Genomic DNA, 25,567 nt, shown 5'->3' on the forward strand with positions numbered 1-25,567 from the left:
TGTATTTGATTTATGCATTCGATGGAATAAACGAGGAAGAAGAAAAAGAAGAAGAAATCGCGCGACGAAATCGATTTCGGTGTGATTAGATTCTCTCTCTCTCTCTTTCTCTCTTTTAGGAAGATATTGTCTCTGTATATGAAGGGGAAGAGAGAGGGAGAAAGATAGAGAGAAATATTCGGCGAGATCAATATACGAGAAAGCTCGATTATTCTCGATAGGATGAAAAGTAGATCTTCTAATTTACATGAGCGTAAAAGTTGTTTTGTGTTGTACATATATGTGTATGTATGTATGTATGTATATACGTACGTATGCATGAGTACATTCATGTTTACGTGCTCCATTTGCGTGGGAGAAGTCGTACTTAATGGTGGATATTAATAAGGGACGAAGAGAGAAAGGAATTTCTTCTTCTCTCTCTCTCTCTCTTTTCTTCTCTTTCGTTCGGTATAACTTTGAATCGACCTTACTCCTCGATCGAATAAAAAAGAAAAATAGAGAGGGGGAAGAGAGAGAGAGAGAGGGAGTGAACGTAGGGAGAGGAAGAAGAACAGAGAATTTGTAAACACGCGACGTTTTTTTCTGCTCCGTTAAAGCGTGAATTCACGAGAGTACAAATTAGCCTACTCGAATGATTTCGTTTTTGCTTTGTTTATACTCCCTCGTTTTTAATATTTACCATTTCTTACTACCTTTTTCTTTCTCATCCTTGGATTTATTCTTAAGTAAGTACGGGTAGTATTAACGAAATTTATAATGTGTAACGTAAGATGCGTAGATATTTCATTTCGATCAATTTTATTAGAATATTTGTAGTTATTCGATCACAATGAATCATTTATTATCTTTAGTTTTATTATTATTTATTTATTTATTTATTTATTCTCTTTTTGATTAAAGAAAGTCTTGAAAATCTTTTTCTTCTTTTAATTAATATCGGGAAAAAAAGTAAGAAAGGGAAGAAAAATCTTTTTCTTAGCAATAAAGTTGCCTCTATCTTTTTTCTAAGACATGTTTTTATAGGACACTGAGGGGATATTTTCTATCGCCACGTTTTCGTTTTTCTTCTCTACGGCATATTTACCTCCATACGGAGACTTTTCTTCTATCTATCTGGAGAATTTCATCTCGTCGCACGCATCTACGAACGACGGGACAAATTCTTCTCGACCCATCAAAGAAACGTAATAAAGTGGAGATATCTATATACGTATATTTATATGTATATCTTTCTCATTGTTAGTACATAGATATACGCCTATATAGAATTACCGGATGTATATAATACAAACACATACAATCGAGTAAATATTGCAAAATTCTACGTATAAAATATCTTTGTTGCACGATTGTGCAGAGGTCATTTTAACCTTGAGAAAAGATTGGATGATCATTACGAAAGTATATACATATGATGAAAATCAAGAAAATAACAGGGTTAGAAGTTTGGTATAAGGTTTTACAAGCAAACAACGCGGGTGTAAAAAGTATTAAAAGCGTAAATCAAGCAAAACGAAGTACGAAGAAATAGGATTGCCAGGATTTTGAGAATGGACGCGTGTCGTCGCCATAAACGTCACACTGTATAAGCTATCAAATTAGCAGAGCATTCGTTTAACGACGAACACACCAATCGTTGTGTATAAAGAAAGAAAGAAAGAGAGAGAGAGAGAGAGAGAGAGAGAGAGATGGGGAGAAGAGACAGAGGAGAAAATACAGAGCATATAACGAGTGATATATAAGACGGGGGAAAATTGGAGCACGCGGTGCAACGAGCGAAGATCGAGGATATTCGGCGAGGTTCGGCTTTGCTCGACCGACTCTTCGTCAAACACCTTTGGGGTGTGCGAGAATCGTCGACTTTCAGTCTGTCAGTGAACGTTTCGCGGTGAACATCGAGAGAGAAAGAAAGAAAGGGAGAGGGAGAGAGAGATAGAAAGATAGATTGAGAAAGAGAAAGAGAGAGAGAGAGAGAGAGAGAGAGAGAGAGTTATTTAACCGCGTGTATCTCATACCAAGGAAATTTCTACGAAACGAACGAAGGACATCGTCAGTACATATCGTTGGAATTATCTACGTGTTTCAAGGTCAACGAAATAGAACCTCTTTGGATCGCGAAATATTCGAGACACCATTGAGACACCATCGAGGAACGTTCCAAGTGTCAACAAGAGATATTCCTTTTTTTCAAACTTGTTTTTTCTTTCTTTCAATTTTTTTTTCTTCCATTGTGAATCTACGCAAAGAAGAAGAAGAAGAAGAAGGAGAAGAAAAAGGAGAAGAGGAAGAAATTTTTTGTTTTTTAATCGAACCATGCCGCCCTCTCATCATCGTAGGATATCCACTGGTGCGCTTTGAAAGTATACGGTGACCTCGTGAGGACAATCGATATGCCATGCGAAGCAATTACGTACCACCCTGTATGAATTGCGCTGCGGCATACCGATTGTATTTCCACCTCTATCGCCAGCCGATATTATATATATATATATATGTATATACATGTATATACATACATACATACGTGCTCTCTCCCGCCTTCTTTTGTGCTTCTGCACGCAAGTGCATAGTGCGTAGTGCGTTTGTGTGACATTCCATCGGTTAATCATCATTGTATCCTTCGTGTGCGCCATACGCTACCATTGCCATCGATTCATTAACGTTAATAATCATCGGTAGAACAATCTCAAAAGAATATGTGTGATTGAGAATTACCGAGCACGATTTTTTTTCTCTCTTTTTTAATTTTTTTTTTCTTCTTTATCTCTCTTTCCGTCTACGTATTTTTCACGCTTTTACACGCTTCTACTGCACATGGTTACGAAGCTCTTTTTTTTTTTTTTTTTTTTTTTTTGAACTCTTACCGATTTGTTCGAGTTTTGCAATCTACGTTTTATATGTATATAATTATTGCGTCGTTTTATTCAACTTGATCAAAGCATCTTCGAAGGATCAATATCGTCGAATTCGATAAAATGCAGATATTGATGATCTACATAAATAATTAGAAATTATAGAGTTAAACGTTTAAGACTTTGAATTATTCTCTCTCTTTCTCTCTCTCTTTCTCTCTCTCTCTCTCTCTCTCTCTTTCAATATTATTCCTCTATTCTATGAGTGAAATTATTAGAAGGAAAAAGAGAGTGGGAAGGTGTGTGTGGTGTGTGTGTGAGAGAGAGAGAGAGATTTGTTTACCCAAAATAATATTCACATTCGTAACTTTAATTAAGCCATTTGATGCGGCTATTAACAATACAGCGTGTAATGGGACGAAGCTATTATTCAAGCATCAGGGGCTTACCTTAATGGAAGACAAACCGTGTTAGTTAATTATGGTATTTGTAATAGTAGTCGGGAGCACATTCTCGTCGTGACCAATTTTTCTGTCGAATAATTAATTTCCTTCGCAATTTCCTGCAATAAAAACTTTACGTTTTATACGTACGAGCAATACCGGAACGCTTGGAACCAAGCTCGCTTTCTCTTCTTTTCAATACACGCGAGCCCAGGCAATATTTACATTTTTACTCTTTCAAGGCATCGCAGGAATGTATCTTATTTATACCCGATTGTACCGAGGGGCAGCTACAGAATGCGAAATGCGAAGTTTCCATTAGACCTCCCGTTATACGGTAAAGCGACCTCCGTGAAAGCCCGTCTGTCTGATCCAAGCATTGACTTGACTACTAGAAACTGACGTCTACCATCGAGAAATAGAATTTATCTGTTAGCTGTCTTTCAAGATCGAAAAGACGTTTTTCGTTGTTGTAATGTTTAACACGTCGAATACCATATAGACTATCAGTGGGCCATGCAGACTGAATGGAAAATCACCTGAATATATTGTAGCCTGGCATTTAATGTTAATATACAATATCTATATCTATACATATATATATATATATATATATATATATATATATAAATGTATATATATAGATGTATATATTTTGTCTTTTTCAATACGCAATACGTCTATTCTCGTTTTCTTTTTATCGTAGGAGAATGTCAAGAATTTGTAGGCAATTTTAATATACTATATATAAGGTAACATTCTAATGGTTGGGTCGATAATAGAACGGTCAGGAGGATATATAATTTCTTTCTCCTTTTTTATTTTTTTACCTAGTATCGCTTGCCGCAATCCTTGACCGCAACCTCCTTGTGGATATATACATACATACATACATACATACATACATACATACATACATACATACATACATATATATATATATATATGTATATCTATTAGCAGTGTTCTTTAAATGAATTTGATAACTCGTTTTGACCTTATTTCCTTACATTATTTATCGTCCATTTTTTCGGACAAAGCTTTTAACTTTCGCTACGAGCTTTTACTCTTCGAATTGAAAATTAAATATTTGAATTAACAAGTTCGTGATTAATGATAATGTAATTTGTAAGAATTACGAAATACGTTGAATCAGAGAGAGCTTTGTAGAAATTTTTTGTAGAAACCCCTCTTGTTTGGCCGCTTCTTTGCATTTCATGAATATTAATATACACGTGGTGATGTGTTATTTGATTTTATTTTCTTCTTCTTTTCTCTCTCTTTCTATCTTTCTCTCGTTAACACCAAACCTTGCATACGCAAACACACGCCTTGTTCGTTGTTGTAAGGATAGCTAATGCAAGGCTTCGTGATTTTTAAACGGTTTAACCGTTCATCCAACGAAAAAAAATGAAAAAATAAAAAGAAAAAACAACATCTTCGAGGGTGAGAGAATCACTTAGGATATAAAAAATGAATCTTCTTCCGGCGAGCAAGCTCTCCCTCTTATTTAATTAATGAGTTCCATCCTCGTTGCAAGGATTCTCTTGTATCGGTGTTTAACCGGTAAAACAGGTTTTCAAATGTAGTGGATATCACAATTAAAGAAAGTAACGGTAACAAGAAGGATTTCGATTAATTACTATGACTCGACTTGAATGAATACCGCGCGATCAGAAATTTCAATAATTTTACTTTCATTTTTATATAGTTCTTCCAATGTAAGATAAATAATTATCTATTTTTATATATATATATTTTTTTCCTTCGTACCCACTTTAAAAATTTTATTGCTTCTTTCGTTGTTCCAGGATTCGTTTTACATTTGATAAACATTCGGCTCACGTTACGCGTGCGTCATAGCTAGACGTAATTTTCAGGACAATAAAAACGGGAGAGAGAAAAGAAATGTTCTCTTTCCGTTTCCCTCTTAAGGTTCTACTTCGATACGTTCGAACCGTCGATAAATAATTCAGATAGAGATCTCAACAAGAACCGAGAAGGTGAACGTAGAATCACGTTTATCTTAATTTCTCTAATTTTTCCCGGAACACGAATAATTCTAATTTCATTCATTTATTCCAATAAGATAACTTTGTTTGTTCTAATAGCTATCGTATAATTGGTACTAACGAACGAACAAACGAACGCGACAAAATAATCAATGCGAAAAAGAGATAGGAAGGAAGAAGAAAAAGAAAAAGAAAAAAAACAAATGCAAAAAGATCGCTTCGACACGTTCGAAGTTCGAATCAGTACGATGCTAATGTCGTTCGACTACATCGATGAACGATAAGTCGATATCCATTCACGGCAATGCACAGCTGCAAGGACTTTACCTCTCCCAAGTATATTTTCTCTCTCTTCCTCTCTCTCTCTCTCTCTCTCTCTCTCTCTTTCTTTCTTTCTATTTGCTTTCTCGAACGCACGTGCGATTTTCCTATTTTTACGTTTTATTTTTTATTTCTTGAATTTAAATCATCCTTATAAAAAATAATCATTTCCTATTAATTTATTATTATTATTATTATTATTATTATTATTATTATTATTATTATTATTATTATTATTATTATTATATAAACACATACACACATACAATACATTATACGATACATTAAAAGATACTTACTCTTACTTGGTAATTCCCTATGGAAACGATGTCGCCTTAAGGAAAAGTCCGGAAATGATTTTGCCCTAACTCCAGTCTTTACTGAAGTTTTACCTCTCGTTCCCGACGAATCGGGAGAGAGCAACTTTGCTCGATGTAATATCGATTCTTGGCTCGCGTTGTCGCGCTTCCTTTTTAAGAATCGAGAGAAATTGGCCGTCACTTAGGTGCTCCCAAAGAATTGGAAAGTACCTTCTTATCTCTTGGTGATCTTGCTCGAACGTAAATCTAAAATATTTGTAATATAAATGTCTCTATTCGCATATATATACACGTGTGTATCTGTGTATATCTGTGCAGATTTTAATACTTTTTGCATATTGTTTTTATATGGATGTAATCTGGAAGGCTCGCTCTAAATATTACGAAAGAAAGCTAAGTTTTTTATTCGTCTTATGCATATATGATTGCTAGAAAGTTTATGTATATATCTAGCTCTGTCTTTCTGTCTCTAACTCTCTCTCTCTCTCTCTCTCTCTCTCTCTCTCTCTCTCTCTCTCTCTCTCTCTCTCTCTCTCTCTTTCTCTCTCTTTTCCGTCGTTTACCGTTTAGACAGAGCATATGAGAAAACGTTTATTTCTAAGCGAAACGAGAATACTCGGTCGGATCATAAAACGCGTTGGAGTTTGGCCGCGACGTCGCCCGAGCGGTTTACGGTGAACGAAAGTTTCTCGAGAAATATAAGGATAACGAGGAGATAATATTCGTTGAAATTGCTTGGAAAAAGAATTTCCATTTCGTTTATAAGAATTTTGTTCTCGATTGCTTTCGATCGACTATAACGAAATTATACACATATAATCTCCAAGAGAGATTAATAACATACAGACATAAATTTTGTCAATCGAATTTTAATCGTTTAAATTTTTACTCGAGTTTTCATCTGATCCGATCTGATCTGATTGTATATATAATATATATAATAACCAGACAATATTTTCGAGTATATACTTATATAACTGCTGAAAATAAAGATTATGTCTTCGATCGGATAATCAATCAAACGTTGACCCGTGTCAACCCATAGATTACTTTCTCGACCTTCCGACGAAGGAAAAGTGATCGCAAAAAATTTAGGAAGGTTAAAAAAGATTTACGAACGGTGACGTTCACGTCTCGGGACTTGCAATTAGCGAGAGTCGACCCTCGTATCGTTGTAATTACTCGACGTTCGTAACCAAGATGCATTCATTTGCCACATTTTTTCTCATATATCCTAGCCGTGATACGATATAGGTATCAGGTGTAACTTTATTTAACCGATAAAACCAACCATGAAAATATTCGTTTATCGAACGATAATCTCTTTATTTTCTTTTTTCTTTCTCTTTTTCTCTCTTTCTCTTTTTCTAATCGTTATCTAAACTCATAGAGAAATTGAGTTTTCATGGGAGTCCCGTTACCAATCACAACGATCTCTTCGAGTCGAGATTCTTAAGGACGAAAATAAACATAACGGATAGCTGGCTGCTTTTACGGTCGAACGTGATAAGATTCTCCTTCGTTAAAGATGAGAGAGAGAGAGAACAAAACGCTAGAACTTCTCAGATTCTTATCAACGTTCCAGAAGCGAAATTCCGACTTACGTTTAACGAGTTTCGAATTTTAATTCGTAATCTAATTCGTATCGCATATCTCTTTTCTTGTCAACTATGGAAAAGCTAAGTACTCTAAGTTATTTCTGAACTCACTTAAAATTGCAAAAGAAAAAAAGAAAAGAAAAGAATGTAACGCCCGAAGTAGTTTCTTTATCCGTTTATTTTCGTAAGGCTTTACGTACTTTACTTTGCGTAAATTATACTCCTTCTCGAAAATGTCGGCAATTGTTTTCGATTCTAAAATGAGCTGGCGCGCGAGCGTGCAAATTCGTATATAGTTACGTTATATACGTACATCTGTATATATTCGTTTGTATACACATATATATATATATATATTATATATATATATGTATACACATACGTTACGTACGTAGGTAAAACGAGTACGATAGCAAAAGAGAGCACTTGTAACTACTCGTATGGTGCTTCTTACAAGTACCGAACTCCTATAATTGGCGGTGGCTCCGTGTAGACCAGTCGACTTCTCCTAAATTCGCACACGGAGCGTACTTCTACTCAGCAACATTGCTACGCGTTTACGACGCCTCGAGTAATTAACTCGTTTAATTAACGCACCGACCGACCTCGTACCAATACCGAATTCCATTGGTAGTACTCGCGTAACTTGTGATTGCATACCGATCAATCACTTTTTTATTTATCTTCTTTACCTTAAAAAAAAAGAAGAAAAAATAAAAAAAAAACACGAACAACAGCAAAAACAAAGAAATAAGACATATTTGTAATATTAATATATCATCGTTTGACATTCGATATATTATTTTTGTTCGTTTATTCTTCTCTAAAAAAAAAAGGATAACTGTCCAATGAAATTCCATCAGTTCAGTATTGGAAACGCCCCAATAAATAATACATTGGCATTCGATAAGAAGCAAATCGGATTTGGAGTTTACGTCGCGTGACCATACACACGTATAATACATACATAAATACATATGTACGTACGTCATACATGCGTATAATACATGCGTATACGCATGAGCAGGCGCTATTTCCGAGTCTCGTTATATGTACGTCGAAAGCTGTAAGCAATGCGAGAGACCGGTTAAAAAGACTTCTAGATCGAAACGTAGTCGAACAAGACTAAGACTAAGACCAAGACCAAGACCAAGACCAGGCTCTGACGGTGGTGTAAGTACCAACGTTGGTTGGTTCTCTGGTTAGTTGGAAGGAAGGGCCGCGGCAGCACGTTGGAATTCTCGCATGAGTTAAATTACGAGGATCGTTGGAGCCTGCGGGTGTTGATGAAGCAATTCCCCGTGTCGGCCATTATCGGAGGATAAACAATTACGCGTGCCTTTTGTTCTTTTTAGGTAAGCAGGATGGTGCGTGGCAGGAATGCTAATACACTATTCGCGCGCTTCTTGTAGTGTGCACGTGCGCTCGATTCCTTGGAGAAGAAAGAGGGTGAGAGATAAAGAGAGAGAGAGAGAGAGAGAGAGAGAGAAAGAGAGAGAGAAGGAGAATGTACTTAAGCTCCTGCAAACGTGCTCGAAGCACGATGGACCGTTTTTTCATTAGGGCCAAAGATAGGAGGGCAGCCTTCCGATGTTATTACAGCTCTTTCCTCTTAAACAACGATCCTGTTCTCACTCGAAAATATAAAGTGGTTCGTTAAAAAAAGATCTCTATTTATTCATTCGTATGCGTTAAATAGAACGATCATTCGTGTTTTTTTTTTTTTTCTTTTCTTTTTTCTTTTCGTTTAGGCTATTACAGATCTTTGTATATATTTAAATTTTATATCTTGTAACGTCGGAATCTCTTTATAAGTAATCGAATTATTTCCTCTTAGGCGAATTCTCTCCATTCGAAGTTAAGACTCTCGCGAGTAGAAACATGAAAAACGGTATCATTGAAACGCTAACGAACGTATCGCGAGAGAACATTAGAGAGCAACGGAATGGCAAACCGAGGGAGAGAAGATCGGAGACCGCAGCCAACAGCAAGCTGGCCACTAACGAAGGGTTAACGAGCAGCTGTACGTTCTTCTGAGCGAGCTCGTTAAACGCTTCGAAAATCTAGAAATTTTCAAACCTGCGAATCACCCTCCTTTTTTCTCTTTCTCTCTCTCTCTCTCTCTCTTTCTCTCTTTCTTTTGCACGTGTAAATGCTTCTCCAAAGCGTTACAGCCGCGCCTACTACTATTTTACTGCTGCTTTAATAATCGCGAAAGCTTCCCTTTCGTCGTACTCCCTCGAGCGTGACGTACAGCTTGCGTCCGATATCTCGATCGGAGATACTTCTCCTTCCAAAAGTAAAACCCTAATGCAATTTCTCTATTATTACAATGGAACTTTCTAACAACATTCAAATGAAATAGATAACGAATATTTATTCTTTTTTTTTTTTTAATGTGTATCTATAATACATTGTGTGGTAAAGATTAAAAAATTGTGCATGTACTCGATCATAACATAAACAATTGTCATTTCTTTATAATAAGTAGAAAGAGTCAAATGCAATTTAACAGATTGATATTACGTCGCGTAATCGGGAAAAATACGTACGAATACAACGAAATTTTAATTTATCGAGTTTGTAATTAACATTACGAATAATTAACGTTGATTTGTTCATTAAATTCTAATATGTATCGGACGCTGTTAAGATAACGATCGATCGGACTAATGATAGATATCTCGATGTATTAATTGGTTACGTCGAAATAAAAAAAATATTATCGATAAACTCTCTTGAAAGTTTTAATGTATGATTTAAAGAAAAAGAAGAAAAAAGAAGAAACTAAAACGCTTTTACTCGAGTCGTTGAAAAGAGGGCGTCTCGTGAATCCGCAAAAAGGTGATCGATATCAACCTTTGAAATATTAATGGGGAGGGTAAGTAGGAAAGACAAACGTATCCGACGGATCTATTTTCAAGCTTTCTCGTTGGTTCTACATTTCTCTCTTTCTCTCTCTCTCTCTTTTTTTTATTTATTTATTTTTTAATCTGATACTTCTTCTGATATTTGCATAAATTATTTCAATCAGAGTAATATGTGACACCGAATTTTAATCTCAAATAAAATCGCATATAATCGCGTTAATCGAGTTTATCGGAAAAACAAGTTGAAATGTTTTAATAAAAAATGAAAAAGATCTCCAAAGGGAGTTCTTTATCTTAAAAAAAAAAAAGAAAAAAAAAGAATATGGAGGAAGGATATAAAGGTTGGGTGGTTAACGTGATAGACCAGAGCGCATCCTAACGACGACGCGTGAAAGACTCCCTTACGATCGATAGCTTGGTGATCCGGGACAATGCTCTTCTGATACTTACTGAAACCTAGAAAAGAAAAACAAAAGAGAGAGAGAGAGCAACCGATTCTTTGACAGTATTATTCGATCTCTGACACGATGACACGGTGCATCTATCATTTTTCTTTTACAGAAGATACCTTTCAATCGACAATTTTTGTTCGTGACAATCGGAAAAATTAAAGTTTAAAAGTATCAATATTCTTGTAATATTTTTCTAAGAGAATAAAAGAATGAAAAATATGAACTAAAGAAGCAAAGTGTCATGCTCGAAGGATTCGCTTGAAACCTATACACGTGCATACACACACACACACACACACCATACCATACATGCTAGCACGAAAATCTTTCAAGGAATGAAATGATCTGAAGCTCGATAGAATTCATAGTATAGATCACAGCACGGAAAAACGCGATATAGGTACGTAAGTAAATAACAAGATCTCTCGATCTTATCCGATTGATCGAGTTGACCGTACGACCTCTTGTTCTCCCTCTTCTCCTCGAAAATCAAGAATGCAACTCGTCGAAAAACAACGACGGGAAGAGTAACGACGAATCCAACAAGGTGGCGAATTTTACGGTGGCTATTAACAATGACTCTACGGAGTCAACGTACTTCGTCGATCGTTTGCGTCGTCAACAACAACATCAACAGCAGCAACAACAACAATATCAACTGCAACAATATCTTCAAAGAACATCGAGATGCGGGATACAAACGTTGTCGAGCCACATTCCATCGAACGCGGCAAAAGATATCGTCGAGGATGAACTTAGAAACGATCTCGTTTACGTCCATTGTGCCACAACCGAGGACGAAGACATTGACGAAGATGACGAAGAGGAGGAGCCAACAGGATTGGCTAGATCTAGATCCTGGCTGTGTTGTCCGGGTGATCGCAGATCCGAGAGAACCGTACCGGTTCATGTAGAAATGGATTATACGGATAAACAACATTCTGTAAGTTCGAAATTCCCAAACCAAGATCAACAGCCAATGAGAATATAGAAGTGTTGATTATTTACCTCGTACATTTTTATATAGCTTGTACATCGAATTCGATACACTATTCTTTACTTTTTATTTCTTTTTTTTTTATTCATTTATTTTTTTTTTTAATTTTTTCATTTCTTTTTTTTTTATAATCTGTTATAAAAAAGATAGTTAACTTGATAGAAAATATATATAATATATATATATAATCCGTTCATGATTTTGGACCACACGTTGGTACCAAATCCGGGCAAGTTCCAACGTTGCATCTTGGCTTTGCCATCACGCATTGTCTTTCATCTGGACAAGGCGGTGCATCCTTGCAAGATTTTCCAGGAAGATGAATATAATCGTCCTCCTTTGCACTCATCGTTGTCGTCGTTGTCGACAAAATCATGACAACGATAGCGACGACAAAAAGCAGCTTCATTTTAAATGCTGCTCCTCCTCCCTTCTCAAGGCTGTCTGTCACGAAAATGAAGATGGAGATAAGCTAATTATATGTGCTAATCCGTGTGAAGAAAGAAACGTGAAAAATTTTCTAAAAGAAACCGAACGTCTAACCAACTAAGCCGTTCTCAAACGTATGGGTAACCAGTTTTCAAAGTTCGAGTTATAAATCTTTACGCGTCGAAAAAAAAGATAACGATTAACGCTCGTCGAGTTCTCGCACTTGACAGAATATACACTTCTCTTTCTTTTTAATCATTTATTCATTTATTTATTTATCTATTTGTTTGCGTTATGCATCAGTAGAACCTACGATCGTATTTACATATCTGTAATCTCAGTTTACAAATATCGAAGTATCGAAACTTTTGTAATAACAAAATAAGGATGAAGCAAAAAAATAGGGTGTGGTTAACATTCTCTAGACGATTTTAAAAAATCAACCACTCTTTTTCGAGACTTTAAGCTAATTTCTTTTTTTTTTTTTTTTTTTTTTTTTTTTTTTTCTTTTTGGTTTTTTCTCAGATCGTAAAACTACAAGCGTAACTACAGGTCGTTTATTTTTATCGAACGATTAAACATACCGAAGAATATAACGATGCGCTCTTGCTCACTGTTTGATGTCTTCCTAAGACTTGTAAGTCACTGAATGTGCGTCGAAACGTTCCGACATCGAGATTTTTATACCTTTCAGGATCGTCTCTTCTTCTTCTTTTTTTTTTTGTTTCTTTTACTCTTCCCTCCCCTTTTTATCTTTTATCTACGGATTAACACGTGACCGGGTATTCGTCATTAGTGTCTCGTCTCGTCTCGTAACACAGCTGACACGCGTGAGTGATCACGCGAAGGACACTCAAAACGAGACACGAATCTACAAATTTTTCCATGCTTTTCCTCTTCCTGTCAGTCGAATTCTTTCGATCTCTTTTTTTATATATTTATTTTTTTAATGAGTAATGTATTTATTTTTTTTAATGAGACATGTGACACGCGAAACAACGTCTCCGTTTAGAATTTTTTATATAAATTTTTTGTATAATTTTTTTTTCTTTTTTTCCCTCTCTCTCTCTCTCTCTCTCTTCTTCTCTACATATATATATTTTTTTTATATGAATTCTTCGTAATTTAATGATTACCAAAGACTCGAGTTATATAACGCGTTTTGTCTTAATTTACGATTCGGTTTAATCTACCTCTGTTCGCGAATTATATACGAATTAGCCTTGAATCTATTTCGATATAATACACGATTTTAAACGGCATTATTTTTTTCTCTCGAAATAAAGATGATTCACACAGAACTTCTTCTAGAAGTGTCGACAATTAGAAAACGAATTAATTAATAATCACGTGAGAAACTATAGACGTATAGACGTGAATAAAACAAGATAAGAAGCTTTAACGATACGAATAAGACACGTTAACGCAATATCGATTTGTTTTCAATGGTTAATAAATGTTAAAGAAAGAAAAAGAAAAATGATATTATTCCAGCTCCATGCAGCAGCATTGTCGTCGTTACGATCCGAAGTCGCCGATCTAAATTCACGACTATTGATAGCTACTCGTGCGAGAGAAGCTGCTGAAGTAGCTTTAGCAAGAGCAGAAGTTCAAGCTGCTAGGGCTGAGCAAAGAGCTGAACAGCAGGCGGCCAGGCACGAGGAGAGACTTACCGAATTGCATTCCGTCATTGCCGAGCTGGGCAGACAGTTGGAGAGGCATCGTGCTACCGTAATTGCCGAGGAGGATGAGTCCGGTAAGAAGGCACATTCAATTCCAAGAATTCTAATGCTCCTTTTCTCTCTCTCTCTCTCTTTCTCTTGTAATTCTTTTTCTCTCCAAGACATAAATTATTGGAACTACTTGAAGCATGCATAGAATGTGGAAATATAAATATAGATAACGAACTTCACAACGAATTCACGAACATGTATTCAAGTTCGTTTTTTTCTCTTTCCTTTTTATTCTTCTTTTCATACGCTATACTATCTGGAGATCTGAAGATTGGGTGCATTCAATTTGCAGAAATCGAAACCAGTAGGGATGCGGAGGGATCGATCACGAATCCGGTGGAGGAGAGTGAGGGAGGTGGAGATATTCAAGGTGATGGAGATAGAACCTTGGGAGATGCCGATTCCAGTTGCTGCGAGGAAATTGAACATCGAACCAACGAGGTAACGGAAGAGGATTCGTTTCCTCTGTGCAGATGGTATTTCAGGAAATTATGTATTTGCTGATGATTGCTATCCTTTTTAGCTATCTTCCTTTGTCTTTGAATTTATTTCTATTGTCTGATTTGTCAAAGTCTATCTGAAAATAGGGGAAATTATGGGATATTTGAGAAAAGTCGCTTTTGTAGAACGGTAGGGAACAATTGGACAGTCCTGCTGCTTTACCAACGCCAGAACCAACTCAACCAGCAGCCTCGTGTCAAAGCGTCGCCGTGGCTACTCTCCAAGAAGAAGTTACGGCCCTTAGAGCAGAAATCGTGAGCCTCCAAGCACAGTTGGCACAATTTAAGAATCAAGGACAGAATGGCAATCAGGGACAACTCAATGGAGACTCACCTCGACGAGAACATAAAGTAAAATACACATATCCAGATATATTTAAATCGACGCTGTGTCGTACGTCCTTCATTTTGTATTATAATATAACGAGTGTTAACTAGCTCCCTCAAAGAAGTAAAATTACTCTCGACGGTGAAAGAGTTCTCAGCGAGCTAGATTTCAAGTTTTTTCTTTATCGTATTCACAGACGAGAGGTAACACCAGCTCGCCAGAACCTCTGACGGCACCTTGCTCGCCACTCCTGCCACCCCTTCAAACACCGCCGACAAAGAGCGTAACGAGGGAGGAACCGCCAGTCCTCAAGATGGCCGAGAGGGTGAGACTAAGGAGAACTGATGAGAGACATATCACCGGCCCAGATATTACGAATCTCGGTGTATGAATTCAATTATTTTCTTTCCCCTCCTATATTTCTCTTTTCATTTGCATCCAAGCATACGACGTACGAGCCCAACGTATTACAGGTTTGTTCGACCATGGTTGCTGAACATCTCGTGTCCGATCTCTTAGAACAATCGAATTTGCAAGAGTTAAATGGCTCGGAGAAACAGTTTGAAGTAGAAACAGAAAGGTTGAACAGCAGATTGGAACATGCTCGAGCGAATAACGCTGTTCTTGCTTTGACCTTACACGAGAGCAAAGCTCAATGCGATAGGTAATTTTATTGGAGATTTTTCGATACGGATTTATAAAGATCTAGGTACATCATGTCTTTTCTTTTGAATTTAGATTGAGTCTACTCGTTGGGAAATACGAATCGAATGCAATGGCGTTAAGATTAGCGTTATCTTATAGCGATCGTGCCATAGAAGCCTACGATGTTCTCGTTGCTTTATTAGAAAGCGAGATTGCACTTTCTACAGAACGAAATAGCCTTACTATCGACAATAGAAGAGCAGCTGAGAATGTAGCTTATCATATGTTGAACAGGCTTGAAAATGATTGCGCTAATGTTATGGGTACACCTTGGGAAGATAGTATAATCTTGTCGGATGAGTACGTATATCAAATTGTTGGAAGTCTTCGAATATCAGAGTTAGACCATCTTATTATTTTCATAGATCTGAAGTAACCTGGACTGTCGAGAACGAGGAGAGACTTAGAAGACACATTAGCAGATTAAAAGGCGATCGTGCTATGGTCAGATCCACTGCCGTGGAATTAGAAAGTGTTCATGTCGAACCTCTTAATTCAAAAAATACTATTTCTCTCGCAGAAGCTAGAAAATTAGATTTAGAGACTGCTGTTCTTATGCAAGTTAGTGTACCAATTATCTAATACTAATTCTGAGTAGTAATGAAAAACGTTGATCGATACCGAACTTATAATATCGTTAGGAATTAATGGCTATGAGAGAAGATAAAGCAGAGTTGAGGGCAAGAGTATTTCTTTTGGAAAAGGAAAGAGCTACGATAGAATTAAAGTTGAACGCGCAGGAAACGCAAATTGCAGCTCAGCATGCTGCTATAGAACATCTTCAGGGACAGCTTAACGATACCGAGGCTATGTTATCAATGAACAAAGTAATATATCTTTCTCATTTTATAAGTGTCATTTAATAGAATCGAAAAATTTCTAATAGACGTTATTTGTAGGATCGTGGTCTTAGCGATAACGAGAGCGAAGGTATCGAGTCTGAACTTATCGAAGCATTGGGTAGAGAAGCAAGATTAAAAGAACGTCTGCAAGAATTAGTTTCAACATTGGATAAAGTGAATAAGAACTCAGAATTGAGACATCAACAATCTGCAGAACTTGTTAATGATTTGAAAAAAGCTAACAGGTGATATATTTTATTAAACCGATCGTAAAAATAATGATCTTGTACGAACAGTTAAGTTTATACTCTTATTTCTTTTAGTGCTCTGGTACAAACGTTGGAAAAAACAAAGAAAAAATATCAATCTAGATTAAAAAAATTAGAGCAACAAATGTTGGGAATGGTGGAAAGACATACGGCACAGGTATGAATAAAAAATATCCTGAAGTAGATATTATATACATAGATTGCAATTTAAACCAAAATTTGAAGTTATAAATCGTCTCTTGAATGTTTTTATTTGTACGCCAAATATGTCATAATATCCAATTGCGACCTCAAGATATTTTTGTTTCTTTACGAGAAAGTCAATCTCGTAAATTAAAATTGTTTTTTGTGTCTGCTAAATGTAATTTATTTTCTATTATACATCATTTGATATTATACATTATATCAATTAATGGCTAGCTTTCCATTTTTCTAATTCTTCTTCTACTAGCTTATCCACATCGGTGAGAGGTTTGTATATAACGTGGACGGTCTGTGCTCCAGCCAACATAGTTAACATTGATACAATACTAAATCTTATGTATGACCAATGCATATCTCTTGATATTTAATAGTTTGTTGGAACCAGTATCAGTCTTCTTAGCACATATGAGTATTTAGAAATCTTTTTCTTCCATTTTCCGTAATCTTTCTTCAACCATCTCTAGTACAATTCGCTTTTTATATACCTTATAAAAGTTAACCTGACCAACCTGCCAGTTGATCATAGAAAATTCTAACAGTGCACCACAAATGAAAAACAATGGTAAGAAACGATAGACGCCGAAAGTTTTCTTGCCAGGCCACTTTTGTATAAACTTTCTTAATCTTTCACTGTACAAGAACATCGATACGTTCTTATGCTTGGCCAGATACTACAGAAATTTTTTCTTCTGGCGGCCATATTGAATGTTGCGTGCGTCGCTTTTTACTATATTTAACAGATGAATTATTGCCACTGCTATGTTACTGCTGTGTTATTTGTGAAATAAATTTATTTTCACATATTTATAACATAAAAGTGATTCAACTTTTAACAAATTTTTTATAGGTCAAATCACTTAAACAACGCATAGCTTTGCTAGAGGAAGAAGCAGCAGTATATAAGGGAACTTTACCTCTACAATCGCAAAGCTCGGGAGCTAGTGAAACATCTTTATGACAATTAAGTGACTAAAAATGATATAAACGTAAACGTAATTTATTGAAATACGTTTCCTGTCGTTACGAAACGTGCAAAATAAAGATTAAATTTATGTATTTTTTTACTGGAATAATTTCTTAATCATGACGCTTTGCTATTCGCTTTGTAATTTTATGAAGGTATGATACACCATTCTCTCGTAGCATACAGAATTTTATGCTGGGAATTGTGACGTGCTATGAATACTTCGACGCGTGCAAGCTATTTGGTATATGATGAATTATAAATATAAATTACTAGTATGTTGTCTCATTCATAGCAGTGATATTTACTTGTAAATATGTATATTGTAACCATAAACAGAAGTGTGATACATATAAACAATAATTAAATAAATTGTGCTTTATTATATTTAATATTTATACAATAGGATATCATTCTCTCATAATTTACAATGCAAAATTTCACAGAGAAAACGTCTTCTTTCTTTTTTTTTCTTTTCTTTTTCTTTTTTTTTTTTTGTTCTTTTTCTTTTTCTCTTCTTCTTTTATACTTACGTACTTGAGCAAATGTATTATATTGCTTGATTTTCAGCAAGATTCATTTCCATTGCCATAACGTCCGTGGCACTTTTTCCTGGAACGGCTGGTTCTTCATCTCCTGGTACATGATTTATTTCTATTATCTCTTCTTTGTTCATTATAGTTTTGTGTATTTCCTCTTCTATATGTACACATGCCTGTTCAATTTCATAGTTCTTTGAAACCAAACCGACCCATTGAGCTTCCAATGCTCTTAACTTTTCTCCTCCTTGTGTTTGCATCGATTTTCTTTGCCAATTAACTTCTTGTATCTTTTTTCTTAAAGTCTGCAATTGTTTTTGTCCTTGACTAACTAATTGAACTAATATTTCCAAATACGATTTCCAGGCTTCGCAACCATATTCCATCATTAATTCTAAATTACATATCCTATAATTTAAAAATAGAGATTGTATAAAAAAGATATAAAATATACGATGGACTCTACGTTTGTTTTGAAGTCTCACCTAGTTGCTTGATGTTCCAATTGCGCACTACTATTTTCTACGCTCTCATTCCAGGCTGTCAAATCGTTCATTTTACCAGGCGGTGGCGGTGGAAGTTCATAACGTTTCATACTGAGAACTTCCATAGGTAAACGATTTTGCATTCTTTCAAACTCGTGCTTCATCACATCAGTTTCAAATGCATTTATATTTAAAGAAGGCAAATGTTCCAAGTAATTTTTGGTTGGTCTGTATCGTCTCGTCTCTTCTTCAACCATTGCTAATGCCTGAAATTGAGCGAGTAAAGGATACATCCTCCAAATAGCAAATATAAACTTGTTCATATCCATAGTAAAACTGTAAAAAACATAACCTGTACTACACTAGACATATCTAAAAGTTCGTTACAGGTTATTCGTAAAAGATTACATACCGCTTCCCTAACACCAGGTTCGTCATATCCTTGATCTATATAGGGTAATGCATCAACGATGACTTCTCCAGCCATTTTTTTTTATAAATACAGAGAAAATTTAATGTATCTTTTCAATTCAATTAATTTAATCGTTACTGCTCGCGCGTTTCTATACGTACGATCTTGTTTTCAATTACGTATAGAAAATAGTATTGACCGTTGAAAACTATACCCTAAAATTATTTTTACTTGCAGTGCCTCCTAGCGGGAAAAAAGTGAACGAATATTAAGCTAATTTTCAACGCGACAACCGGACGCGTCGTCAAGTTCGTCTACTGAGCATGCGTGACTCGGGTCGTATCGTTTCCGCTTGCATCCTTCTTCCTTTATGACCAGGTAAGGCGTACAAGCTGCCTGGTTAGCGTATGTCTTATGCGTGAAAAGTCGTGAAAAAAAGGCGAGATGGTAAGAAATTTACATTATTATTACTAATGTAGAATTACGAATATCGTTTTGATGGTTATCGATGATTATTCTATCTTCTGTGTCCAAAAGTTTCGCGTTAGACATTAAATCATAAACCACGTGTGTAATTTGTGTACTTGTGTAGGATAGATTTTCTTACGTATTTTGTAATTTTTATACGGCTTCTCGCATAGATCTTTGATCGTTTTTCAAAATTCATGTACGATATATTGCCATAATAATGTATAAGAAAAAGTGAAAGTATTCGAAAAAGTCGATAGTTATTTCTTCGGCCGCCATGTGCATGTCAGAACGCGTTTTTTTATCTCCAATATTTCGCCATTAAAGTCTTCTAATATATCGTTATAATTAATTAAAAAAAAACATAACCTATTGTATGTTTAATATTTCCTTGTTGTCTTTATTCCAGTCGTTGTCAACGGCGCGACCTTTGGTTACTGTATATAGTGATAAAAATGAACCATCAGAAAATACAATTTCTTTGCCATCGGTGTTCAAAGCTCCGATTCGTCCCGATATCGTAAATTTTGTTCATCAACAAGTTTCAAAGAATAGTAGGCAACCGTATTGCGTGTCCAAGGAGGCTGGTAAATATATTTTTTCAAATAACTAACCTATTAACTTTAAGATATTTTGAGCGTTAGGATAGATTAGAATACGGTTAGTTCAACTACGAAAATGTAGATTTTGTTTACTAGGTCACCAAACCTCTGCCGAATCATGGGGAACTGGACGTGCAGTAGCACGTATTCCTCGTGTTCGTGGTGGTGGTACCCATCGTTCCGGTCAGGGTGCGTTCGGTAACATGTGTAGAGGTGGACGCATGTTTGCGCCAACCAAACCATGGAGAAGATGGCACCGTCGCGTTAATGTTAATCAGAAAAGATACGCCCTTGTTTCTGCGATTGCTGCATCTGGTGTTCCTGCTTTAGTACAATCTAAGGGTAAGGTTATAATACATTTTAGGTTATTTAGAATCAATACGTATATGCTTCTATGATGATTTAGCTTTGGTCCGTGTTTCTGATAAACTGATTATACATAAGCTTTTGTACTGAGTTTGTAATAAATTATTACTTATATTTATCATTTTTTTTAATTAACATAACTTACGCAGATCATATGAAATATGTCTACAGGACACATGGTTCAAGAAGTACCAGAATTCCCTCTCGTAGTTTCCGATAAAATTCAGGAATACAACAAGACTAAACAAGCTGTTATCTTCTTGAGACGTATTAAAGCTTGGAATGATATCCAGAAGGTAATTGAAAGCATTGTTAAGAATACTTGTATAGGCACTATAGAATGTCCACATCTTTACTAAATCTTTTAGTTTGGATGTTCCTAATCGGGTGCTAGAGTAATATAGTTGTCACAGGCGTTCTAAACTAGTACCTTTATGTACTAGGTTAGGGTATGCACAACTGCACACGTTTATTTCATTAAAAGTATTCGTTATTAGATTTTTTCAATTAATGGTATAAAGAACAATATTTAATATTTTTTTATAGGTTTACAAGTCGCAAAGATTCCGTGCTGGTAAAGGTAAAATGCGTAATCGTCGTCGCATTCAACGTCGTGGACCTTTGATTGTCTATGGGCAGGATCAGGTGTGTAATAATAATAATAATAATAAGTAGAATTTTACTATATTTTTTGTTAAATTTTTTTGTTTAGGGTATTCGTAAGGCATTCCGTAATATTCCTGGTGTGGATCTTATGAACATCAATAAGATGAATCTCCTGAAGCTGGCACCTGGTGGTCACGTTGGTCGTTTCGTTATTTGGACGAAGTCTGCTTTTGATCAATTAGATGCTCTGTATGGTACTTGGCGTAAACAATCTAAGCTTAAGGCAGATTACAATTTACCCTTCCCTAAGATGGCCAATACAGATTTGTCTAGACTTCTGAAGTCGGATGAAATTAGAAGAGTTCTGAGAGCTCCAAGGTAATATTTTTAATAGATGTCGAACATATATATGTATATAAATTAATATTAAATTATTAATTCTTTTTTTTTTTTTTTTTATTATCTATATGATGATTTTAAGGTCCGTGTTGTTGATTGACAGTGATTATAATTTTCAACCATTACTGATAGAAATAAAAAAAAACTAACTTTATTCTCTTTTAGCAATTTCAAATATTTGACATATAATTTTCAAATTACAGAAAGAAGATAGTACGCAGGGTGAAGAAACTGAACCCATTGAACAATACACGTGCAATGTTGCGTCTTAATCCATATGCTGCAGTATTGAAACGTGCAGCAATTTTAACAGCACAAAGAAGACAATATGAGAAAGATTTACTTTTGGCTGAAAAACGTGGAGTAAGTATAATGATAATATCAATCGATTCTTGACGCCATTGTGTACAAGTTTGAAGTACATATATGACAATATTTTATTTCATTTTATTTAGATCGAACTTCCTAAGAACGCACCAGCACTCAAAGCTAAGAGGCTGAAAGAGAGACGAACCAAGCAAATTCTGGCGGTTAAAGCGATTAAAGCGAAGAAACCTAAAGCTCCGAAGAAAGCAGCCTCAGCACCAGCTAAAGCTGCAAAGCCAGAGCCGACGAAAACGTTGGATGCGCAGGCAACAAAAGCTAAGAGCCCACCAACCAAATAAAAATGATTAAGAAGCTTTTGTCGTTAATCCAAGATTTTTATTTCAATATAAATAAAATTTGGAAAGAGACACAACAACAAAATTTATATTTTGATCATCGTTTAGAATACTTTATATATATATATATATATATTTTTTTTTTATATATATATATATATATTTTTTTTCGTGTACATTGGTACACGATTTAAAAATTGCAGATGAGTGGTACTCTCATAAAAATGGTGTTATCATCGAATACTTCAATGGATGCAACTTTTGCATTTGCTTCCGTTGGAATGAGAAAGTTAATATTTCTAACGTGACGTCGACCACCTAATTCTTGTAATTTAATATTCAAAACATTCTCCGTTGCTAGAGCAGCAGTGCTTACTTTAAATCCTTCAGTCTTTATTTCTGCCTGCGTTATATTTGATTTCTTATACAATCTGTTTTATTTTTATTTATTTATTTATTTCTTTTTTTTAATATACAGGTAACACGTGACAAGAATACAAAAGATATCGTATACTCAAGATAATTTATAAAGCATCGAAACCAAGTGAAATTACTTACAGCAAAATATTCTTTGTTATTTATCGTATAAAAATCCGGGATTTGACTCAATTTCAATCGTGTTTTGAATCCGCTCGATATCATTTTGAGATCTATATAATCGTATGGTCTTAACAATATGGCGTTGTCCAAACAATGCTGTGGCAAATTTTCCATAATCAATAAGGAAGAATTATTACAAGAATTGAAGGCATTAAGTTATAGAACTTGATCTGGCATTTGTAGGTAATGTTAGAAATAGATTATCGATTAGATAAATTCTTTTGTTTCGAGATTAGCTGTTTATGAAATTCATACAAAAAAAGAAACTAGGGAACAAATTTGTAGATATCCTGTAATGGAAATATGATTGATTAGAACGTTTCAATGAAAATTATGAAAAATATTTGTTCCATGGGCTTACACGTATCATTGACGACGATTTGTTACAATCGATCACATTTTTAATCGTTTACTCGGTTTAATAGTAGGTGCAGTTAGGATTAGCATTCTATGTTTATTGTCAACTACAGCACGAACTTCATCGCTGTCAATGGACTCCGGTATAAGTAAATTTTCTCGATGTTTAAGGATTTGTTTCGTCAAATCGTTACATGGCAATTTTTGTATCATATCCGAAAACTCTTTACTTAGATGTCGTTGAACGCTTACACGAAGATTATTGCCCTTAACAGTTATTTTCGTAGACGACATATCGATTTCCGGTGCTAGTAACATTTTGGCCTTGGTAAATTACAAAGATATGATAATTAATGAATCGTTAAAAATTCTAACCTATAATCGGATTAGAATCTATAGCTTGTTATTATTCGATCGATCCTTTTTTTTTTTTAAACCCTCCCTCAAGAAGAAAAAAAAACAAGAAAAAATGGTTGATTAATTTTTTACCTTTTAAGGTCACTCTTTGCTATGGAAGAGAAAAAAGTAGGAAAAAAAAGTTACGTGAGCTTCGACCTTTCGATGGTTTCATGACTTTTTTTTTTTAGTAACACTTGTTATAAAAAAAAAAAAATCCGTGTATAAAATGATCTATCGATTGCGAGAGCATGACATATATATTGGAAATGAACGAATTATCCCATTATATTTTGAAGTATTCTTGGTTTTAAATATTTTTTGTTTCTTTTCTTTTCGTACAAACCTCGTAGAAATTGTCAGGTCGAATACCTATGGAAACTATTTGCACGGTGTAACTGTTATCCGATGATTTAGCCGATGATACTTTGGTAGAATCTGCTATTCTCTTTTCGTTAAATTTAGGACAGTAAATGCTACCTGTCTCATGATCACCATGACATTTCGTACATCGTTCGTTCGTCGTACTCATTTTTAACGCATTCACAAATAACGTTTGTATTATTTGATTATTAGGATATTTGTTTGAAATCTCTCATCGAAGATCATAATCGAGAATGAAAGATTTATATTTGTATATATATAGAAAGAGAGAGAAATAAGTAAAGATTTGTTTAAGGTTATAAAATTTTCAAGAATTTTAAGAAGATACAATACGACACGTCAATTTAGAGTTTGAAATATGAGAAATTTAATTCGCGTGCACTTATTTGTCTGAAAATCGTATATAATTAACAAAAGGTAATCACGTGGATGAAACAAACGATAATCGATTGGAACTTGCGCAGGTGGTGCAACTTCGATCGTATTGGTCAGAATTCAGGTAAGAGAATCATTAAATCAATTAATTCGTTAGATAATATTTATTACTATTTATAACTATTTTTTTTTCTTTTTCTTTCTCTTTATTTTTCTCTCGAAAATTTGAAAATAAAATTGGCGAGTCGAGAAAAAAATGTAGAATCTTTTGAATTCGTATTTTTGCGAATTTAATACGTGATCCGATTATGAAATAAAATTCACCAAAAGAAATGTATATATATATATATATATATATATATATATATTATTTTTTATTTTCGCACTTTCTTTACACCTCGGTGCCTCGAATTGTATATTCGAGATTTAAAACATATTTCCTTCTAAAATAACTCCAAACGAGAAGGCTTTATTTTTACGTATTTACGTTCGCATATTAACGCAGGACTAAAGCATACACGCATGTTTCATTCGTACTTTTTCAGATATAAAAAATTCTCCCAAAAAGATTTTCTTCGAATTTTTTAAAAAGTCGATCAAACATAATTTCGTAAAGCAAAATCGATGAATATATAACCTAATTATCTTTATATCTATTTAACATTTCGATATTCGTTTTGTTCGACCCAATTCGATCATGATAATTTCGATAATCGCAATTAGCCAATCGGACGTTTTAATCGATCGTAAATCCCATCATGGCGACTGTCGTCACGACGACGATTACGTATCCCATTATTTTTTTACTAATTACGTAGAAAAATTATAGATAATACAATCGCGAACGAATTATTAATTATAAATGAGTGTTTCGTTAGAAAATTCTAATGGTAAATAAGCATCGTTCATTTTTTATTCTCTTTTTCGTCTCTCTCTCTCTCTCTCTCTCTCTCTCTCGCTCATTTATATAAACAATTTTTTCCTAAACAATCTTTTTGCTCTTTGATTTCCCTACCCCCCTCTCTTTCTCTTTTACATAAATAATTATTTCTCCAATTTTTTTTCTCTCGTTTT

General features: G+C 34.9%; 6 protein-coding genes across 10 annotated transcripts in view; 2 read left to right on the forward strand and 4 right to left on the reverse strand.

Moving 5' to 3' along the window:
* The window catches only part of LOC127063926 (colorectal mutant cancer protein), a 25,512-nt gene extending 7,283 nt beyond the window's left edge, over positions 1-18,229 (forward strand). The window contains exons 1-13 of one of the 2 annotated variants that reach the window (XM_050994267.1): positions 1,840-2,350; positions 11,366-11,814; positions 13,792-14,053; positions 14,323-14,471; positions 14,657-14,881; positions 15,055-15,243; positions 15,332-15,522; positions 15,597-15,863; positions 15,929-16,124; positions 16,205-16,390; positions 16,463-16,650; positions 16,729-16,831; positions 17,726-18,229. In XM_050994267.1, coding sequence (XP_050850224.1) covers positions 2,317-2,350; positions 11,366-11,814; positions 13,792-14,053; positions 14,323-14,471; positions 14,657-14,881; positions 15,055-15,243; positions 15,332-15,522; positions 15,597-15,863; positions 15,929-16,124; positions 16,205-16,390; positions 16,463-16,650; positions 16,729-16,831; positions 17,726-17,836 — 2,550 coding nt within the window. In that variant the 5' untranslated portion in view covers positions 1,840-2,316 and the 3' untranslated portion in view covers positions 17,837-18,229. Of the gene's footprint in view, positions 1-1,839; positions 2,351-11,365; positions 11,815-13,791; positions 14,054-14,322; positions 14,472-14,656; positions 14,882-15,054; positions 15,244-15,331; positions 15,523-15,596; positions 15,864-15,928; positions 16,125-16,204; positions 16,391-16,462; positions 16,651-16,728; positions 16,832-17,725 lie in introns of those variants that run through there. The other variant, XM_050994270.1, reaches the window with a different exon arrangement.
* On the reverse strand, positions 17,028-17,230 carry LOC127063941 (uncharacterized). The gene has a single exon (XM_050994297.1). It carries the CDS (start codon positions 17,228-17,230, stop codon positions 17,084-17,086), a length of 147 nt encoding a protein of 48 aa, XP_050850254.1. The 3' UTR covers positions 17,028-17,083.
* LOC127063940 (small integral membrane protein 4) lies at positions 17,292-17,727 on the reverse strand. The gene has a single exon (XM_050994296.1). The coding sequence runs from the start codon at positions 17,520-17,522 to the stop codon at positions 17,292-17,294; it is 231 nt and encodes a 76-aa protein (XP_050850253.1). The 5' UTR covers positions 17,523-17,727.
* LOC127063934 (pre-mRNA-splicing factor SPF27) lies at positions 18,206-19,445 on the reverse strand. Of its 2 annotated transcripts, none has more exons than XM_050994287.1 (3): positions 19,279-19,445; positions 18,867-19,132; positions 18,206-18,789 (listed from the first exon to the last, which is right to left on the reverse strand). In XM_050994287.1, exons 1-3 carry the CDS (start codon positions 19,351-19,353, stop codon positions 18,393-18,395), a joined length of 738 nt encoding a protein of 245 aa, XP_050850244.1. In that variant the 5' UTR covers positions 19,354-19,445; the 3' UTR covers positions 18,206-18,392. The 2 variants fall into 2 exon arrangements, with proteins under 2 accessions (XP_050850244.1, XP_050850243.1); XM_050994286.1 differs by having other exon boundaries at positions 18,867-19,202; positions 19,279-19,440.
* A 129-nt stretch (positions 19,446-19,574) lies between these two features.
* On the forward strand, positions 19,575-22,466 carry LOC127063932 (60S ribosomal protein L4). The gene is made up of 8 exons (XM_050994283.1): positions 19,575-19,725; positions 20,156-20,333; positions 20,445-20,690; positions 20,886-21,010; positions 21,261-21,359; positions 21,427-21,698; positions 21,923-22,082; positions 22,175-22,466. Exons 1-8 carry the CDS (start codon positions 19,723-19,725, stop codon positions 22,382-22,384), a joined length of 1,293 nt encoding a protein of 430 aa, XP_050850240.1. The 5' UTR covers positions 19,575-19,722; the 3' UTR covers positions 22,385-22,466.
* A 105-nt stretch (positions 22,467-22,571) lies between these two features.
* LOC127063938 (uncharacterized) lies at positions 22,572-24,553 on the reverse strand. 3 transcript variants are annotated; one of them, XR_007781533.1, is made up of 3 exons: positions 23,828-24,553; positions 23,343-23,662; positions 22,572-23,271 (listed from the first exon to the last, which is right to left on the reverse strand). XR_007781533.1 is itself a non-coding variant. In XM_050994293.1 (3 exons), exons 1-2 carry the CDS (start codon positions 24,264-24,266, stop codon positions 23,375-23,377), a joined length of 474 nt encoding a protein of 157 aa, XP_050850250.1. In that variant the 5' UTR covers positions 24,267-24,552; the 3' UTR covers positions 22,572-23,271; positions 23,343-23,374. The 3 variants fall into 3 exon arrangements, 2 of the variants coding, with proteins under 2 accessions (XP_050850250.1, XP_050850251.1); XM_050994293.1 differs by having other exon boundaries at positions 24,081-24,552; XM_050994294.1 differs by lacking the exon at positions 23,828-24,553 and having other exon boundaries at positions 22,572-22,784; positions 22,940-23,271; positions 23,343-23,791.
* Between the last annotated feature and the right edge of the window lie 1,014 nt (positions 24,554-25,567).

Source organism: Vespula vulgaris, chromosome 5 (assembly GCF_905475345.1).
Source record: "Vespula vulgaris chromosome 5, iyVesVulg1.1, whole genome shotgun sequence".
NCBI lineage: Eukaryota > Metazoa > Arthropoda > Insecta > Hymenoptera > Vespidae > Vespula > Vespula vulgaris.

Coding starts and splice junctions, on each gene's coding strand:
- LOC127063940 (XM_050994296.1), bottom strand. CDS start 17,522: ATGTTCTTGTACAGTGAAAGATTAAGAAAGTTTATACAAAAGTGGCCT.
- LOC127063934 (XM_050994286.1), bottom strand. CDS start 19,304: ATGACGAACCTGGTGTTAGGGAAGCG. Junction 19,203..19,278: donor AACCTGGTGTTAGGGAAGCG/GTATGTAATCTT, acceptor TGTTTTTTACAG/TTTTACTATGGATATGAACA. Junction 18,790..18,866: donor TTGGAACATCAAGCAACTAG/GTGAGACTTCAA, acceptor TTTAAATTATAG/GATATGTAATTTAGAATTAA.
- LOC127063941 (XM_050994297.1), bottom strand. CDS start 17,230: ATGCATTGGTCATACATAAGATTTAGTATTGTATCAATGTTAACTATG.
- LOC127063932 (XM_050994283.1), top strand. Junction 20,334..20,444: donor TTGCGTGTCCAAGGAGGCTG/GTAAATATATTT, acceptor TTTGTTTACTAG/GTCACCAAACCTCTGCCGAA. Junction 22,083..22,174: donor TTTTGGCTGAAAAACGTGGA/GTAAGTATAATG, acceptor CATTTTATTTAG/ATCGAACTTCCTAAGAACGC.
- LOC127063938 (XM_050994293.1), bottom strand. CDS start 24,266: ATGAGTACGACGAACGAACGATGTACGAAATGTCATGGTGATCATGAG. Junction 23,663..24,080: donor GACCTGACAATTTCTACGAG/GTTTGTACGAAA, acceptor TAATTTACCAAG/GCCAAAATGTTACTAGCACC.